At 39.6% G+C, this 17637-nt stretch overlaps 2 protein-coding genes across 6 annotated transcripts in view; both read left to right on the top strand.

Moving 5' to 3' along the window:
• ppiaa (peptidylprolyl isomerase Aa (cyclophilin A)) overlaps positions 1-6318 on the top strand; it is a 13251-nt gene extending 6933 nt beyond the window's left edge. Inside the window, exons 3-4 of the mRNA XM_077520586.1 lie at positions 4337-4509; positions 5880-6318. Of these exons, the coding sequence (XP_077376712.1) occupies positions 4337-4509; positions 5880-6012 (306 nt within the window). The 3' untranslated portion in view covers positions 6013-6318. The remainder of the gene's footprint in view (positions 1-4336; positions 4510-5879) is intronic.
• Positions 6319-6886: 568 nt separating this feature from the next.
• Positions 6887-17551, top strand: lrrc2 (leucine rich repeat containing 2). Of its 5 annotated transcripts, XM_077520584.1 has the most exons (10): positions 7383-8219; positions 9364-9502; positions 9788-9894; positions 11349-11443; positions 12270-12426; positions 12485-12621; positions 14262-14407; positions 14477-14629; positions 16304-16458; positions 16807-17551. In XM_077520584.1, the coding sequence occupies exons 2-10, from the start codon at positions 9375-9377 to the stop codon at positions 16854-16856; spliced, it is 1128 nt and encodes a 375-aa protein (XP_077376710.1). In that variant the 5' UTR covers positions 7383-8219; positions 9364-9374; the 3' UTR covers positions 16857-17551. The 5 variants fall into 5 exon arrangements, 4 of the variants coding, with proteins under 4 accessions (XP_077376708.1, XP_077376709.1, XP_077376710.1 ...); XM_077520582.1 differs by lacking the exon at positions 7383-8219 and adding an exon at positions 6887-7356 and having other exon boundaries at positions 14262-14629; positions 16809-17551; XM_077520583.1 differs by having other exon boundaries at positions 7380-8219; positions 14262-14629.
• Positions 17552-17637: the final 86 nt, after the last annotated feature.

The following is a 17637-nucleotide window of genomic DNA, read 5'->3' as shown; positions in this document are numbered from 1 at the left end:
CAAAATGAGTTGGGCGTGGCCAAGTCTCCTCTTTTCTGTGGGCTCCTGTTTACTAGGGGTGTGAATCTCAGCACTGAGGACGATTCGATACGCATCTCGATGCACTGCCAGCGATACGATACTTTAACGATAGATGGAATTATCTGGCAATGCGATGCGATGCGATTCACCCTCTTCATGACGCGATACGATGCGCTAATCATTTAGTTCAAATCAATGCGATCCGATACGATATGATGTAATTGCGATACGATGCGATTTAACATGATGCAAATAACCAAAGTGAAAAATAGAATTTAAAAAAATGGAATTCAGTATTGTACTACAAAAATTATTTTGCTTTATTCCTCAGAGGTACTTTGCAGTAAATTCAACAAAAGTGCTCTTTTGCCATCTTAAAAACACTCATTGAGTAACTTAAAGTGACACCTTCAATAGTGCAATCAATGTTTGTTTGTTCATATTAGTATCTGAAAAACATACTGCTTATATGAACTCACTGGGAGGTAGGGTAATACAGTATTGATGAGCAGAAAGTGCAAAACTTATACCCTTTCACAATTGGGTTTTGTGCAAAGAAAATGTAAACAAGTTGGCATCTGAAATTCACTGTAGTGTAAACACAAACAGACTACTCTCACTGAGTGTCTCATATAAAATGTCCATCTCCCTATGACAGAAAGTAAAATGCAATTTAAACAACATGACAGTTACAGGCTCAAAGCTGCTGTGTGTTGTTGTAGTATAAACACTAAACACACTATTCTCATTGAGTGTCTCATTATGAAATTTCCATAAGAATTATCATTAAAAAAAAAAAGAAAAGAACATGAAAACAGATATTTCTGCAAATACCACACACTGTCAACACCTCACTTTGTGATGCATTTCATATGGTGCTGCTTCAGATTTTTTTTCAGGAAGATTAGTTGGTCTACATGTTCAGGAAGAAGCCGACTGCGCTCTGCTGTTATAATGTCACCTGCTGTGCTGAACACTCTTTCAGAAGGGACACTTGTTGCAGGGATGGACAAATAGCTCCTGGCCAATTTTGAAAGCAGTGGAAGATCCACTTGTTCTTTCCACCACTGCAACACGTCACCATTGACATCTAACCCATCCCTCCCCCGGTATTTTGTTATTTCCTCCTTAGCTCTCTCCCTTATGGTCTTCTGTGGTCTTCTCACTGGAGCCAGGAAACCTCCAAGCAGCTGGTCCATGGCTGACCTTTTCTTGGGAGGCTCTAGCTCTTCATCTAGGGTAGACAAGGCAAAGCAAGACACGACAAAAGAGTCATGAGTCACAGCAATAAGTCTACAATAATATCACAGACATAACAAAAAACAGACAGTATAATGCACATCCCCCTCTTGGTGCTGATACATTAACAGAAATCACAAACAATAGCACAGTCTCATAACTGTACTTCTCCAAAAAAAGTCACAGCCAACTGCGTGAACCTTTGCTTTTGTTTACAATAATATCAGCATATTAAATTAGTTATTAGTTAAATTATATGACTGCATTACAATATCATCATCACAACTATTTTCAAATCAATGCACTATTATAGATAACAAAACCAAGTCCCACAACAAACCTCTCTCATCTTCCTCCATCTCCTCCACCTCATTGTCATTGTCGTCCTCCTCCTCCCTGTGGCCTCTCCCATCTCCTTCTGCTTGAGCTGCCTGGCTCTCGTCATCCAGCATACCATCAGCCCTTGCCTGACAATCAGCAGAGCAGAGCTCATCAACATCATCATCATCATCATCATCTATAAAAGCCAACTTGGACAAGTGTTGAACTAGCACAAGTGATTTATTTTCCATGTGAAATAAATAAAAACATATACAGTAACATTACTATAACTAAAACAGAAAATCTTTAAGTGAAATGGAAAATAATAAGAGTAAAACTAAATGCTGCTAATATTTTATTTCTTACCATATCCTCCACTTGGTCTGCTATCCTCAGGAATATCACATCCTTTACAGTGTTGTCAGCATCCATGAAGTGGAGGTCTTTGAAGCGGGGGTCAAGTGCTGAAGCATTGTCGAGGAAATCTTGGATGTAGTTGTAACGGGACTCAAAGTCCTGTCTGAAATTTTCTTTCATTTTGCCAATGACTGCTAGATCGCTGTGGTTTTCTCCAAATTCTGACCGTAGTTTAGCCAGTAGTGGGGAAACGATGGAGAGAGTGGGGGTCTTTTCCTCACTGAGGAGCTTGGTTGCCAATTTCAGGGGGGACATCAGTTTCACAATTTCTGGGATAACTTTTATCTCATTATCTGAGAGGGCAGGCAGTGGTTCTCCCCTTGGCTTGATTTTCCTTAATACTGCTGCCACGGCATCCTTCTGTTCCCAAAAACGCTCCAACATCTCAAGGGAACTATTCCACCTTGTGGAAACATCATGGATTAGCTTGTGGTGTGCCAGACCCAAGCTGTGCTGCTGATCACGGAGAGCATCAGAAGCTTTCGTACTTTTGTGAAAAAATGTTACGATTCTCCTTATTTTCACCAGGATAGGTTTCACCTGGTCTACTTTAAATGTTTTTTGCGAGGACAAATTCAGTGTGTGTGCTATGCACCGCACATGCGGCTTCATTTCTGCAGCAGACCCAGCCAGGATCATGTTTGTTGCATTATCCGTGACTACCGCTGGCTTCTTGTCACCAATCTTCCACTCGCGGCTAACGTCGTGCAGTAACTCTGCGAGATTTGCTCCGGTGTGGGACTCACGGAAAGCTCTGGTCTGGAGAACGAAGTTTTGCATTTCCCACTCCATGTCAATGTGGTGTGCCGTCACTGTTATATATGAGTCAGTGGCGCAAGACGTCCACCCATCCACTGTAAGTGCGACTCTTTGTGCACTGTTCAGCGACACAACTATCTCACTTCTCACTTTGTTGTACAGGTCGGAAATATGTTTGTCAGTGAAGACAGACCTGTCTGGTATTTTATACCTGGGTTCCAAAACGTGCACGAGCTGTCTGAAGCCCTCATTTTCCACTACGCTATAAGGCTGCATGTCTTTACAAATGAAGTAAGCAATGGCCTTAGTTATAGCCATTGCACGGTCAGAGTTTGCTGCGAGAGGACCCCCAAAATAAGAAGTAAAACTTTTCTTATCCTCCTGACCTGATTTGCTTAGTCCGTCTCCGGTGTCCGACGAGGAACTAGACGCGGAGGCGGCTGTTGTACACTTGTTCGTACTGTCCGCGGTGTGGTGTATCCTTTTTAAGTGGGTCTGCATGTTTGTCGTGCTGCCGTTGTACGGCTTCTTCACGCGGCATTCTTTGCAAATGACGAACGTTTTGTCAAGCTTTCCGTCTTTCTTTGCGAATCCGTAGTGTTTCCAAACATATGATTTAAACGTTGCGGGTGCATTGCATATGTAATCTGTCTCACTGCTGCTCGCGCCAACGTCCATGTTTTACTTCCTAGTGTACTGTGTGTGCCTCACGGCTTCCGTATGGTGCATTCAATGCGCCCTGGGATTTTGGGGAACAGCAAATGGAATGCAGTTTACCATGAATAAAACGGCACTTGCATCGGATTTTACCGATACCCGCCAACGCATCAAGATGGATCTCGATTTCACACGTCATTTACATCGGTACCCAGTGAATGAGCCGATGCACTCGCGTCGTGCACGTGAGCATCGATGCATCCATTAATATCGATTATTTTCCACACGCCTACTGTTTACAAACAGTCTTCATGTCTGCAACTGAAGGAATATTGGCTCATTAGTTTCAATAGTTGGCATCGATGCCGGGATAAGTGAAAGATGTTCTGCTAATCCACGTTTGTTTTGTCCCAAATTCCTGAAGCAGTCGTCAGTAAAATGTTTGCCACAAACTGTCAGGGCCGCTCACCCTCCTCATGATGCACATTTTCTGGGTGCAGCTACTGGGATTGACACCCCGGTACCGGTCAAACCATAAGTCCTCCGGGGAAAATGAACACATCCCCAGAACCGGGTCGACCTCAGCCTTCCATCGGCGTCAGTGACGGCCCTCCACGACCGGCGGAGGGGAGGGGTTGAAAATTGTGAGGGTGGAGTTCACGCTGAGCTAGTGACATGTAAAACCGAAAAAGGTGGGTTTAGTGATGTGTTAAACTGACCTGCTGAAACAGCCCATTTGAGAGTGCTGTTTGAGCTAATGTGATACCAACGGCCATAGGAAAGGGAAACATGGGTCGTTTATTTCACAACTTTGGAGACTTAGTCAGGCTATGTATGGTAAGGCATACTTATGTCAAGCCCCCCCCCCCCCCCCCCCCGCTTTAGACTTAATTGTGTGACTATTTTCTATATGTATGGACAGGGCGGAGACTTCACCAACCACAACGGAACGGGCGGCAAGTCCATCTACGGCAACAAGTTTGCCGACGAGAACTTCACCCTGAAGCACACGGGACCCGGGATCTTGTCCATGGCCAACGCCGGGCCAAACACCAACGGCTCGCAGTTCTTCGTCTGCACCGCCAAGACCACCTGGTGAGACTCGCAAAAATACGTGCACGCCGACACTCCATTGTAGTAGTTTGCAATTTGATTAGTGCTGATCAATTTGATATCCGATTGATTGGTCGATTTTTGCAGTTCACCGTGAATCGCATTTAACTGACACTTCACATTTGATGGCTTTGGTGACGTTTCAAATGGACAAACGGGAATGAATTTGAATTCGGTTGCTGGTTTGAACTATGTATATATGTATATGTATGTATGTGTATGTATATGTATGTATGTATGTGTATATATATGTATGTGTATGTATGTATGTATATATAAAACCTCTGAACTCCAAATGACTTGTCACAGACAACTGACATTCAGCTCATAGGCAGTTAGGCGGGGTTTGTGCGGCGGTGGTCAGTTTTTTTTTGTTTTTGTTTTTTTGTTTTTTTTTTTAAACAAAATGGGGGGAAAAAACACCCATCCCGCCTCTGGCCTTATACTAAACTAACTGCCTGCGAGCTGTTATGTCTCATCTGTACGTATACCATATAGTTTATAAAGTAGTCTGCTTGCGAGGTGGGAATAACAAGATGGCCGCCCTGTGACTTCCAACGGCTTGCACTAGCGTGTATGGGCTATCGGCTATCAAGTCATATATACAGGTCAGTGGTCTGAAACAAGTCACTTGGAGTTCACAGGTTGGGAAAAAAAAAAAAGCGCTGTTTCTTCGGAATTTTTTTTTTCTTTTTTTTCTTTTTTTTCTGTTTTTTGGAATAATATTTTTTCCTGTTTTTCGGAGTAATTTTTTTCCCCTGTTTTTCAGAATTTTTTTTTTTATGAGAAAAACATTCAGAAAAACGGGGGGAAAAAATACTCAAAAAAAAAAACTCAAAAAATGAGTCAGGAAAAAAAAAAAGATTTATTTTTATTATTTTTATTTTTTTTCAAGTGAGTGCAATATGCTTCTGTAGTTAATAAAGTACAAAAATAATTCTTAGTAATAATTGCTGGTTCCAGTCTTGTCAAATGTCTCATGGAAAGTCAATTGAACTTTGTTCCAAAATTCAACACGGGTGTCACATTTCAGACAAAAGAACTGCTGGAAGGAGCAAAAAAAAAATGTGACGTCCTCTCTAAAAAAAAAAAAAAAAAAAAAAAAAAAAAACAGTGCATACAATTGCCCAGCAGTGCCACAAGATGGCAGCAAAGCACTACTTGTGTTGGACAACAACTCAAGCTAACATCATGCTAAATATCACAAGATGGCGCCAAAGTCATTTGTTTTCTTTTCTTTGACCTGAGCACAAAAGTGGTGACTTGTTAGTCGTAAGCAAAAAAAAATCACGTTTTTAAGGAGAGAAAAAAAAGAAAATAAAGAGGAACATGCCTTTGGTTCTCCCACTCAGGCTGGACGGGAAGCATGTGGTCTTCGGCAGTGTGGTGGAGGGCATGGATGTGGTCAAGAAAATGGAGGCAAAAGGCTCCGGCAGCGGCAAGACCAGCGCCAAGTTCATCATCGCCGACTGCGGACAGCTCTGAGCGCGTCTGCCGACGCGACCCCCCCACCCCCACCCCCACCCCCCCACCCCCACCCTGTCATTTCACATTCCAGCTGATGAAGGAACAACTCATGTCCTCAATTTCAATTTGTTTCTTTTTTTGTTTTTGTAACGATTCCAAACGTGTTGCTGCATTTGTGAAAGTTTGCTTTGCATTTGACGCGCTTTCCCAAAACGGTTTTCGTTCATTGACAAGAAGAAAATTGAATATGGCCTTGATGACTGAAATCAAATTGAAGATGGCCTTGATGACTGAAATCAAATAAAAGATGACCTTGATGACTGACTCACTTGACCCTTGCTCTTCTTTTTTTCCGCACCTTTTCCTATAATCCGATCCACTTTATTTCTATAGCACATCTTATAAACAAGCATTTCTAAAGTGCCACATATCACACGTAAAATAAATTATAAAACTCGTCAAAATGCAGTAAGTACAGGAAAGATTAAAAATTTTAAAACAATCAAATGAATGACCTCCATCTGCTGGTCAATGTACAGAATGACTTGCTACTTACTATCGTTCTTATCAGTTCACTTTAACACGTTCCTCAACTATACAGTTCTCAAACTTATTTTTTTTTTAAATTTTTTTTTTGGGGGGGGGGGTCGTAACTTGAAAGATTGTGAGCCTTATAAGTACTTTTATTTCAATTGTGAAGGATTGGCGACGTGTGCACGGCAGCCGGCCACGAGCGACGCGGCACTTAAAATTCATGGCTCGCGTCGATCATGTGACCTACGGCGATCATCAACGCGAGAGCATAATGCCTCCACGTTTGCTTTTCTTTTTTTTCTCTCTCTCTCTCTCCAGATAGTTTCCGTGAAGGCAACTGGCGGCGCAAATCGACTTCCTGCTCGGAGACCACGGCTGTGCATGAGGATATGTGCCTGGGACGAGAGGCGGAAAACAACAATAACTTGGGGGGCGGGAACTGTTCGCTAAGCGCATGGCTGTTGTGTTTTGGCGAGTTTACGGCCGACACCGGTGCAAATTGGCAATAATTAATTGCCACGGTGATGAACTTACTCTCCCCCCGGCTTTGTTTCGTGTTTCTGAATTAAATTGAACTTCCTGAATCCGTCATAAAATGCAGAGGAATCGCCACTCTGTGGCGGCCCAGCCATAGCGACAGCGGGACTTGGTGTGAAACTCCAGCAGACACAGATGTGTATTGCGCACAAGTCGGAAGGCAAACGCACGAACGGAGCTACGCCGTAACGTCTCCGCGTGAGCCTCTCGCAGAAGCATACTGAGGCCTTTAAGACTCAATTCGTCGCCGCTGACTGGTTGACCAATAATACTGAGTTGAGCTCTTGCCAGGTAAGACTTCCATCTGCTGGTCAATGGATAGAATAACTATGTTGACTCATTTTCGTCAGTTCTATACATTTTTCAAACTTTATTTATTTATTTTTTTTGGGGGGGGGGGCATCGTAACGCCACTTGACATTCTCATTTATACGGTTGTGCTTTTTTAAGATTACAACTTGATTTTGAGTCGAAATGTGACGTTGCAAGTGAACAAAATGACAGAAGGTGGAGTTAAGGTCTTTGTTGCTAGGCCCAACTCATCGCCACACTGATTGGCTGACCAATAAAGCTGAGTTGTGCCGTTGACTACATCAACACTTTCGACGTAAAAAAACAATGTACTTTAATGCTTGAGATAAATTATAAATGTATTATTTGCTTTCAAAATATGTTAATTTAGTCAAGGTTTATGTTCGGGATGATTCTTTAAAGCGTTCAATGTTGAATTCAAGTTATGAGCGCTGAGTGAGTGGCAGCGTAAGATGGCCGCCGGCGGGCGGCTTCACTTCTCCCAACACGGAGTAAGCGGCATTAGCCGTCCCATCATCTCGTCAGCACTTTCTTCAAGTCAAAGTAAAAAAAAAAAAAAGAATGTTGCAATCAAAGTTATCAAGGCACAGTGAAAACAAAAAGTGCTTTGGCGCCATCTTGGTGCTTGTCAATCCAAGAAAAGCGGCGCCATAAGTCATTGTCTTCTAATGCTCTTTTTATAGCATTTGACGAGTCATTGTTAGCGTGTTAGCGCACATGTTTTTGCTATGTGTGTGTGTGCGTGGGGGGGGTCATGTGACAAACACCGCCGCTGCTACAAATAGCACCGTGACGCACACGAGGAGTGAGTACGCAGGTCGAAGAGCAGCAAAACGTCCGAGGTAAGAAATTGGGGCTCAAAATAACAGCTGACGTTTCTTTCTGCGATTGTTTGGGACGTGGATCGCTCGCTCTTTTCTTCTTCATCATCTTCCTCTTCACTTTCTTTTGCTATTCTTCTTCTTCTTTGTCGTTTTTGTCTCTTCCTCTTCCACCTTCTTCTTTTTGTCCCTTTTCCTATTTGTATTCCATGGGGAGAAACGTGTCCTAATACTGTATATTCACACAAGTGCATGTCTGCAATTTTTACAAGTTTTGCCCTCAAGATTGCTTTGCTTTGAAATGGGAAGTCCTTCTTCCTCTTCTTCCAACTTCTTCTTCTTCCAACTTCTTCTTCTTCCAACTTCTTTCTTCTTCTTCTTTTTCTTCTGATTTCTTCTTCTTCCTCCGACTTCTTCTTCTTCTCTGACTTCTATTTCTCTGACTTCTTCTTTGGATTTCTTCTTCTTCGCCTTCTGATTTTTTTCTTCTCTGACTTCTTCTTCCTCCGACTTCTCCTTCATCATCTCCTTCCAACTTCGTCTTCCGACTTTTTCTCCTTCTTCTTCTTCTTCTTCTTCCGACTTCTTCTTCTTCTTCCGACTTCTTTGGCCAATCCTGCAGAAGGAGAAAGCCTTCCGGCTTCAAGGCAAAGTTTCATTATGGCATGGGCATATACGAATGGCCACTGGGGAATAATGAAGCCATCTTGCGTTGCCACTGCCTAACTTGAATACATTGATTTCTCGGCGGCGTTTTCTTATATTTTCTGCCTCGACAATGAAACTGCCACCGTGTATGACATACAGTTGCATCAATAAGCCTGAGAGAAACGCTACATGTACATTTCATTACTAAGAAAGAGAATTTCTCTTGTAAATCTCCGGATTGCCAGGAGCTACTTCAAAGATTTGTCTGCATCATGTTAGAGTCATCAACAATCAAGTGAAAATAAAAGTGTCAAATCCCGTTCAACGGAGGCAAACACTGCCCCCTGGTGGATGGACGAGAGGAGGGACGGCCCTTCCCACACGTGATTGAATACCTGAGATTTTTTCCCCCCATTTATTTTGACACATGAAAATTGCAGATATGTTTTGTGTGAATAATTGTGTGACAAACCTTCCCCTTTTCCAGTTTTCTTCCTTGTCCTCTTTCCGTTCTCAGGTGCCGTCGAGATGAAGTTTGGCACGGTTGCTCCGTGCGACGTGTCGGCGTTGCTCAGCGTTTGGGAATGTCACGTCAGGAAGCATCGGCAGCGTCAGAAGAAAGAGCAGGAAAGGAAGGAGCGGAGCGCCCTCCCCAAGTCAGACAATCGGCCATCTTGGATTTTCAGCTTGCTCTTCCGTCAACGGCCCTTTATTTTCGTCGACAAACTTGAAAAGTTCACACAAGCGTCTTGTTTTACTTAGGCAAATGCTATTTCAAAAGTAGTGATGTCACCACACCGGCGATATGGTGATATTGCGATATTAAAACTACCACAATAAATCGTCTTCGTCATGTCACGATATTAAAAGCAGACGATGTTTGGATATCGTTACATCACAATTCGAAAGTCACTCAAGTCAATGTGTGTGCGTGTGTGCAGGATCGAACAAGAGTGGCAATATCGCATCTACTGCAGGACACTCAACATGCAACAACGCAACCTGCTCAATGGCTACCTGCAAAGAGCCACGCACAACACACAAGCAGGTACACGCGCGCACACGCACAATACACACCAGAAACGAGGCAATTAATATGCACACAGTTGCATATTCCATTCTGACATATAGCGGTCAGCAAAAATATTGCAGTCATGGAAAATGAAATATTTGATTCAAAACAGCATTTCTTTCTTTCTTTCTTTCTTTTTTTTTTTTTTAAGAAAATTCAGTACAGAATCAATCAATCAATCAATCAATAAATGATCACATTCTTCTTAGCAAGTTTGAACATACACAAGAGGCTGGGAGCTAACGAGTACCTGCGGGCATTATTATTATCATTATCATCATTGCTGTATTATTATTATTATTATTATCATTGCTGTATCATTATTATTATTATTCTATTCTTATCCTTATTACTATTGCTGCATTATCCTCAATTATTATATTAGTTATTATTATTATTACTGTATTATTCCTATCTTCATTATTATTATTATTATTATTCTATTATTACTGTATTATTCTTATCGTCATTATTATCATTAATTATCATTATTATTACTGTATTATTCCTATCATTATTATTGCTGAATTATCCTCATTATTATTATATTATTATTACTGTATTATTCATATCCTCATTATTATTATTATTCTATTATTATTATTACTGTATTATTCATATCCTCATTATTATTATTATTCTATTATTATTATTACTGTATTATTCCTATCATTATTATATTATTATTATTACTGTATTATTCTTATCGTCATTATTGTTATCATTATTATAATCATTATTGCTGTATTATCCTCATCATTATTATTATTATTATTATTATTATTACAATTATTATTATTATTATTACTGCTGTATTATTATCATTATTACTACTGTATTTGTCTTATCCTCATTATTATTATTATGATGATGATGATGACAATGCACATTAATATATGGTAGCTTATTACTGCCAGTAAAAACTGGAAGAAGCCTGTTTCAAGCCTATGGGATTTTTTTATTTATGTATGTATGTATGTATTTATTCAGAAGCCAATTTTGTCCGTGGATTTGTTTTTGTTTTTTTTCCCCTTCAAATGTCAGAAGCCCGTTTAGGCCATTTGACGGTGATTTTGAAGGTGGCCAAAGTAAACAAAAACTTTCCTCAAGTCAGCTTTGACATATCCCCCCCCCCCCCCCCCCCCCCCCCCCCCCCCCCCGAGAGTGACACGGGCTCCATTTCACAAAGCAGGTTTAGTGAGAAGGCCTGAAATGTGGAAAATATCTCTGGCGTTTTCCCTTTCAGAAAGGGAGATAACTGAAACCCGAGGAAAAGAGATAATGCGAGCCTGTTTCATCAACAGAGCTCATTTTAGCTCTTGCTCAGTTACCATAGTAACATTATCCATGAAGCTAACTTCATGCCTCCATACCTTTCAGCCACACACATTTCGACAGTGGCGAGCTAAACATTTGTGGTTTGTGGTCAGATGCGCCGCATGCTGGCGAGGCTCCACAAGCGGACGACACCATTTTGGCTGACGGCAAAGCCTTGTCCTTCCATCTGTCCGGTGAGCAATGGAAGGTGAGCTCCAGGCTTTTAAAAAAGAAAAAAAAAAGAAAAAAAAAAAGGAAAACATTTATAATGACAAAACAAAACAAAACATTTTGCATTTGAATGGACATGAATTTTGCAGCAAGCTTCCTTGTGTGCAAATGGTTACAGTTCATAATGGTCAAAACAATTGTCAAACCATCATTTGCCCTTTTTTTGGGGGGGGGGGCAGCTGATTCATTGATCATTAACTCATTGACTGGCAGCCATTTTGACAGAAGCAATCCCCTTCACTCTTGGTTGTTTTACTGGCTTTGGACTGATTTTGCAAGGCACAGGGAATATTGTGTTCTATTTCTCAAAAGATGGAACCTACCAAAAGAAAGATTAAAGATTCTTCTTTCATCAGGAAAAAAGTATATTTCTATCTGTTTCCGTTTTGCAGCAATTAGCATTAGACTATAGCTTAGTTTAATCATGAGTCACAAATCTATTTAGAATTGTGAGTAATTGAGCTTTTTTTCAACATGGCCGTGATTGATCTCCTTTGCTCTGCTGCCAACTGCTGGCTGTTTGTGTAATAACTACCATTTCTTCAACCGTTCTGTGCAGCTGAGAGGCTGTATCAAAGCCTTCTGTTTGCTCTAACATTTAAAAAAACAAAAAACAAAAAAAACGTATAAATACGTCTTTGGGACACTTCAAACATTTAAAATAGAACGTATTTATACGTTTTTTGGGAGCAAATGCGTTCTGTGTTGTTTTATTATGCGGGTTTTGCGGTGTGTGTTTCGACTTTTGAAGTCAAATTTCAACTCACACCACACAAAAAAAGACTGTACCGTCCGTCCGACAGGATTTCCCCAAGGATCTGGAGTGGAAGACGTTTTTGCTGGAGTGGCACGTGAGCGGCACCAAAATCCAGAAGCTTCCCGACTACTTGGCGTCCTTCAGCCTGCTAAGGGTTTTGGACCTCGCCAAGAACGAACTGGCCCAGCTGCCGCCCGACATCGGTGAGGACCGTCCTGTCGCGTCCGTTGCTCGTCCGTCTCAATTTGGCGTCTTGGCCAGGGAAACTCGGACAGCTGCGCCAGCTCAACGTCAGCTACAACCGACTGTCCAGTGTTCCCGCCCAGCTCGGGATGTGCTGCAACCTGGAATGGCTGGAACTCGCCGGAAATCGCAACCTCTTTGAGCTGCCCTTCGAGGTCGCCGGTGTTCTTGCTGTTAGCATGTGTTTTATGTTGAAAAAATGTTTTGGCCATTAGCATTTGTTAGCATTGGTTAGCATTGGTTAGCATGTGTTTTGCAGCGGATTAGCATGTGTTAGCATCGGTTAGCATGTGTTTTGTGGTGGAAATATGTTTGCCTAATTAGCATGTGTTAGTATCTGCTAGCATGTGTTTCATGGTGGAAATGTGTTGCCTAATTAGCATGTGTTAGCATCTGTTAGCGTGTGTTTTGTGGTGGAAACGTGTTGGCTTAATTAGCGTGTGTTAGCATCTGCTAGCATGTGTTTTGTGGTGGAAATGTGTTGGCCTAATTAGCATGTGTTAGCATCTGTTAGCACGTGTTAGGGTCTCATGTACTTTATGCATAGTGCTGCGTTTAAAAATGAAGACAACTACTAGTTGGTTTTATTAACATGTGTTAGCATCTGTTAGCGTGTGTTTTGCGGAGGAATTGTTGGATTTATTAGCATGTGTTAGCATATATTTTGTGGTGGAAACATGCTGGCCTGCCTAAAGCCCTTTGACTGCCAACGACGATTAATAATGATTAGTAAAATTCCGATGAATGGAATGCGATCTTTCATTTAGTAGCCACATTGTATATGTAGTAAAGGCAAACAATATTCTTTTTGCCTTGAAAGATGAGTTAAAATGCTCGAAAGCGGCTGGCACTGTAGATTTTTTTTGCTTTTATAACGTGTGGCAGTCAAAGAGTTAGGATGTGTTAGCGTAAGTTAGCATGTTTTAGCATATGTGCTGTGAAGAAAACAACATATTCTGCTCATTGGTCTCATTAGCATGTGCTTTGCGGCAGAAATGAGCACACCACATTCCGACTTGTTGGTCTTATTAGCATGTCAGCTTAAGGTAGCATACTCGTTGGTCTTATTAGCATGTGTTAGCATCTCACATGTTAGCATATGTGTGGGTAAAAACAAACAAACCATATGCTAGCATCTCAGTAGGGGTGTGAATTGCCTAGTACCTGACGATTCGATTCGTATCACGATTCACAGGTCACGATTCGATTCGATACCGATTAATCCCGATACGAATTTATAAGTCGATTGTTGCGATTTTTTTCATTCAAATTTAGAAAATACTAATCAGTAAGCTTGTAGAGTGTAAGATTTATATGAAAATGTATTATTTATTTATCTGAAATTTCAGTCTTATAGAGGTTGTAATCTGTTTCATGTTTGAACAGCATTAAAATAAAATATTATGGCTTAATGTTCCGTTCATATAACATTCTTCCATGCTCAAGGTCTGAATCCTAAAAAAAAAAAAAAAAAATCGATTCGGCCGATTATTGAATCGATTCGAGAATCGCGCAATGTAGTATCGCGATATATCGCCGAATCGATTTTTTTTTTTAACACCCCTACATCTCAGCATGTGTTTTGCAGTGGAAACATGTTGGCCTCGTTATCATGTGTTAGCATAATTTAGCATGTGTTAGCATCTCATGTACGTTATGCATATGTGCTGCGGTGAAAAAACAACATTCTAGCTAGTTGGTATTATGAGTATGACTTAGCATCTCACATGCTAGCATATGAGCATGTTGTTAGCATTAGCATGAGATGACATCTGACGTGTTTTTCTTTTGTCAGCTGAGCTCTCTGAAGCACCTTTCTCACCTGGACATAGCAGGGAACAGGTTTGCATCCATCCCCGTGTGCGCTCTCAGGATGAGCGCGCTGAAGCTGCTCGACCTCAGCCACAACCGACTCAGCGACCTGCCGCAGGACATGGACAGGTCGCCGGCAAGTTTGTGTGTGCGCGCGCGTGTTGCGTTCACTATACACGTATGTGTTCCGTTTGTCAGGCTGACGGAGCTGGAGACATTGTTCGTGCACAAGAACCGTCTTTCGTACCTTCCTCACTGCCTCACCAACATCGCCACGCTCAAGATGGTCGTCGTCAGCGGCGACCACCTCGTTTGTGTGCCCACGCGACTCTGCAGCAACCCCAGCATAAAGTACGTGCACGCGATAAATAACGTGCAAATAAACAGAATAGTTTCTCAACTTTTTATTACACTTTTTGCTTTGTGATGAGTTAAAAAAAAAAAAAAAAAGAAGACGACCATGTAGAGTAATGCGTTTTCTTTTTCTTTTTTCCTAAAGAAGACCAAGAAAGGTGTTAATGAAACATGTATAGCGCAAGGTGTTTTTTTATTTTATTTTTATTTTTTTTTGTCAAGACGACCAAGTAGGTTTTTTTAAAAAATAAAAATGACCATGTATTGTAAGGTGTGTGTGTGTGTGTGTGTGTGTGTGTTTTTAAATGACCATGTATTGTAAGGCATTGCATTTTTTTTTTTTTTTTTTTTTTTGGAAAGACGGCCAAGTAAGGTTTAAAAAAAAACAAAAAAAACATGTATATTGTAAGGTGTTTAAAAAAAAGCATGTTTAGTAAGGCGTCCCGCGACCCTTGTGAGGAATAAGCGGTCAAGAAAATGGATGGATGGATAGTAAGGCGTCTTTTTTTTTTTTTTTTTTTTTTTTTTTTTTTAAATAAAGACAACCAAGTAGGTTTTTTTTCCATAAAAACGACCACATATTGTATTGTGTTTTTTTGTTTGTTTGTTTGTTTTTAACTGACCATGTATTATATTATTATTATTATTATTATTATTAGTATATATATATATATGTATATATATATATATATGTATATATATATATATGTATATATATATATGTATATATATATATATGTATATATATATATATGTATATATATATATATGTATATATATATATATGTGTATATATATATATATATATATAAATGCCCACGTATAATAAGGCATTTTTTTTAAACGACGACCAAGTATTTTTTTTCCCATATATATAAATGACCATTTTTTTTTTTTTAAACGACCAAGTAGTTTTTTTCTTTTTAATAAAAATGACCATGTATAGTAAGGTGTTCAAAAAAAAAAAAAAAAAGCATGTAGAGCAAGGCGTTTTTTTTGTTTTGTTTTTTAAATGACCACGTATAGTAAGGCGTTTTATTTATTTTTTTGTTTTTATAAAGACGCCAAGTAAGGTTTTAAAAAACAAAAACAAAACAAAAAACATGTATTGTAAGGCGTTCAAAAAAAATAAAATAAAGCATTTTTAATAAATTTTTTTATAAAGACGACCAAGTAGGTTTATTAATTTTTTTCTTTATAAAAATGACCACGTATATATAGTAAGGCGTTTTTTTTAAACTTTTATTTTATAAAGGCGACCAAGGTTTAAAAAAAGTATAGCAAAGTGTTTTTATTAGTAGGTTTTTGTTGTTTTTTTTTTATAAAAATGACCACGTATAGTGAGGCGTTTTTTTTTTTTTTAAACGACGACCAAGTATTTTTATATATGTATATATATATATATATATATATATATATATATATATATATATATTATAGCTGTCAAACGATTAAATTCTTTAATCAGATTAATCACATCTTAGAATTTTGATTAATCATGATTAATCACTGACATTTTTTTTAAATAAAAACAACCATGTATTGTCAGCCTTTTTTTTTCTTTCTTTAACTTGTCATTAAGATATATTCGCATGCTCAACTTCCACACTGTGCTGCCTGCACACCATACAAGGAAGTGACGTGCATGTGTGTGCGTGTGCGTGCGTGGAGGTTCATCCGCCTGTACGACAGCAGTGCCAAAGAAACGATGACGGACGTCCCGAGGACGACAAGACAAGGACAGGAAGACGACGATAACGAGCAGCCCAAGGATGCCGGGGACAAAGAATTCATCCACGCTTACATTAGCACGCTCAAGGACAGAGGTCAGAGGTCACCACTGCTCTGCCAAACTTTTGCAAGTGTACATTCCCATGTTTGTCTTTTTGGGTGCACTTTTATTTTGACGTGTCATTGACTTTTATTTACTTCTAACACTTCAAAATAAAAGTCAACTTATTAAATTTTAAAAAGAACTTGTCTTCACACTTCAGTCAACCTAAAACTTCAAAATGCCTCATTTTAACTCTTCCAATTAAATTTCACACTGCAAAATGAGTCAAGTGTCGAATACTTAAAATAGAAATTTTAAATACAATTCAGTTCGATTACCTGTCAAAATAACAGATGACCAATTGAAACTCTGTCTTTGTGCCCCTCCCCCACCCTTCAAGAGGACATGCCCTATTCCACCACCAAGGTGACCATTTCCTGTCTGCTGTGACCCCGCCCACCTGGAAGAACCCTCGCTAGCATGCTAATGCTAACCCAGAATCTGATCTCGTTGCCGTCCGTCCTGATATCAGTGAGTGTTATTTGATCATTAAGTGGCAATCTCTTCCTTTCTTTTATTTTGAAAACAGTAATATATATATACACATATAATTTTTTTGGGTAGATTGGGGGAAAAAAAAGAAGTCATTCCCAAATGTAATTTCCAAGGTTTATTGCTAAACATGTCATATTTGTAAATGAGTGCAGCTCAGTCGAGGTGGGCGGATTGATCCAAATATTGATATTATCGATACCAACTTGGTATCGATATCGGATCGATGCTGAATTGTTTCATATGATCATTTTATTTAAGAACATTCAAAAAAATATTTTGTCATGGTTGGAATGTTTCTGGGGGAAGCATTGATAAAGTATTTTGTATTTAACAGTTTACATCCTAATTTTGTCTTAAAAAAATAGAAAGGTTGAAATTTGATTGAGAATAAGCGATTCAATAATACAGCTACTATCTTTTTTTTTTTTTTACTTATATATTATACTGTAATTTTCAAAACGTATTGGTATTGGCGATACTGGCCCTGTGTTTACTTGGTATTGGATCGATACCAACATTTGTAAACCACTAGCAGCTAGTAAACAATAAGAGTGTTCAAATATGAGCAATAAAATGTTTTTTTTCTTGTGCTTTTTGTTTGTCTTCAAATGATGTACTCGCTAATGGAAAACAAAAAAACTTTTCCAATTCATCCAATTTGAATGTCAAGTGCACA

This window comes from Festucalex cinctus, chromosome 5 (assembly GCF_051991245.1).
Source record: "Festucalex cinctus isolate MCC-2025b chromosome 5, RoL_Fcin_1.0, whole genome shotgun sequence".
NCBI classification, from domain to species: domain Eukaryota; kingdom Metazoa; phylum Chordata; class Actinopteri; order Syngnathiformes; family Syngnathidae; genus Festucalex; species Festucalex cinctus.
Note: the sequence above shows the minus strand (reverse complement) of the source record. Positions and strands in the feature narration are given on the sequence as shown.

What these genes read in the sequence shown, in the direction of transcription:
- lrrc2 (XM_077520582.1), top strand. Translation starts at nt 9,375, where the DNA reads ATGAAGTTTGGCACGGTTGCTCCGTGCGACGTGTCGGCGTTGCTCAGC. An exon ending in CACGCACAACACACAAGCAG is followed by an intron (nt 9,895 to 11,348) that starts GTACACGCGCGC and finishes GTTTGTGGTCAG; the next exon opens with ATGCGCCGCATGCTGGCGAG. An exon ending in TGTCCGGTGAGCAATGGAAG is followed by an intron (nt 11,444 to 12,269) that starts GTGAGCTCCAGG and finishes TCCGTCCGACAG; the next exon opens with GATTTCCCCAAGGATCTGGA.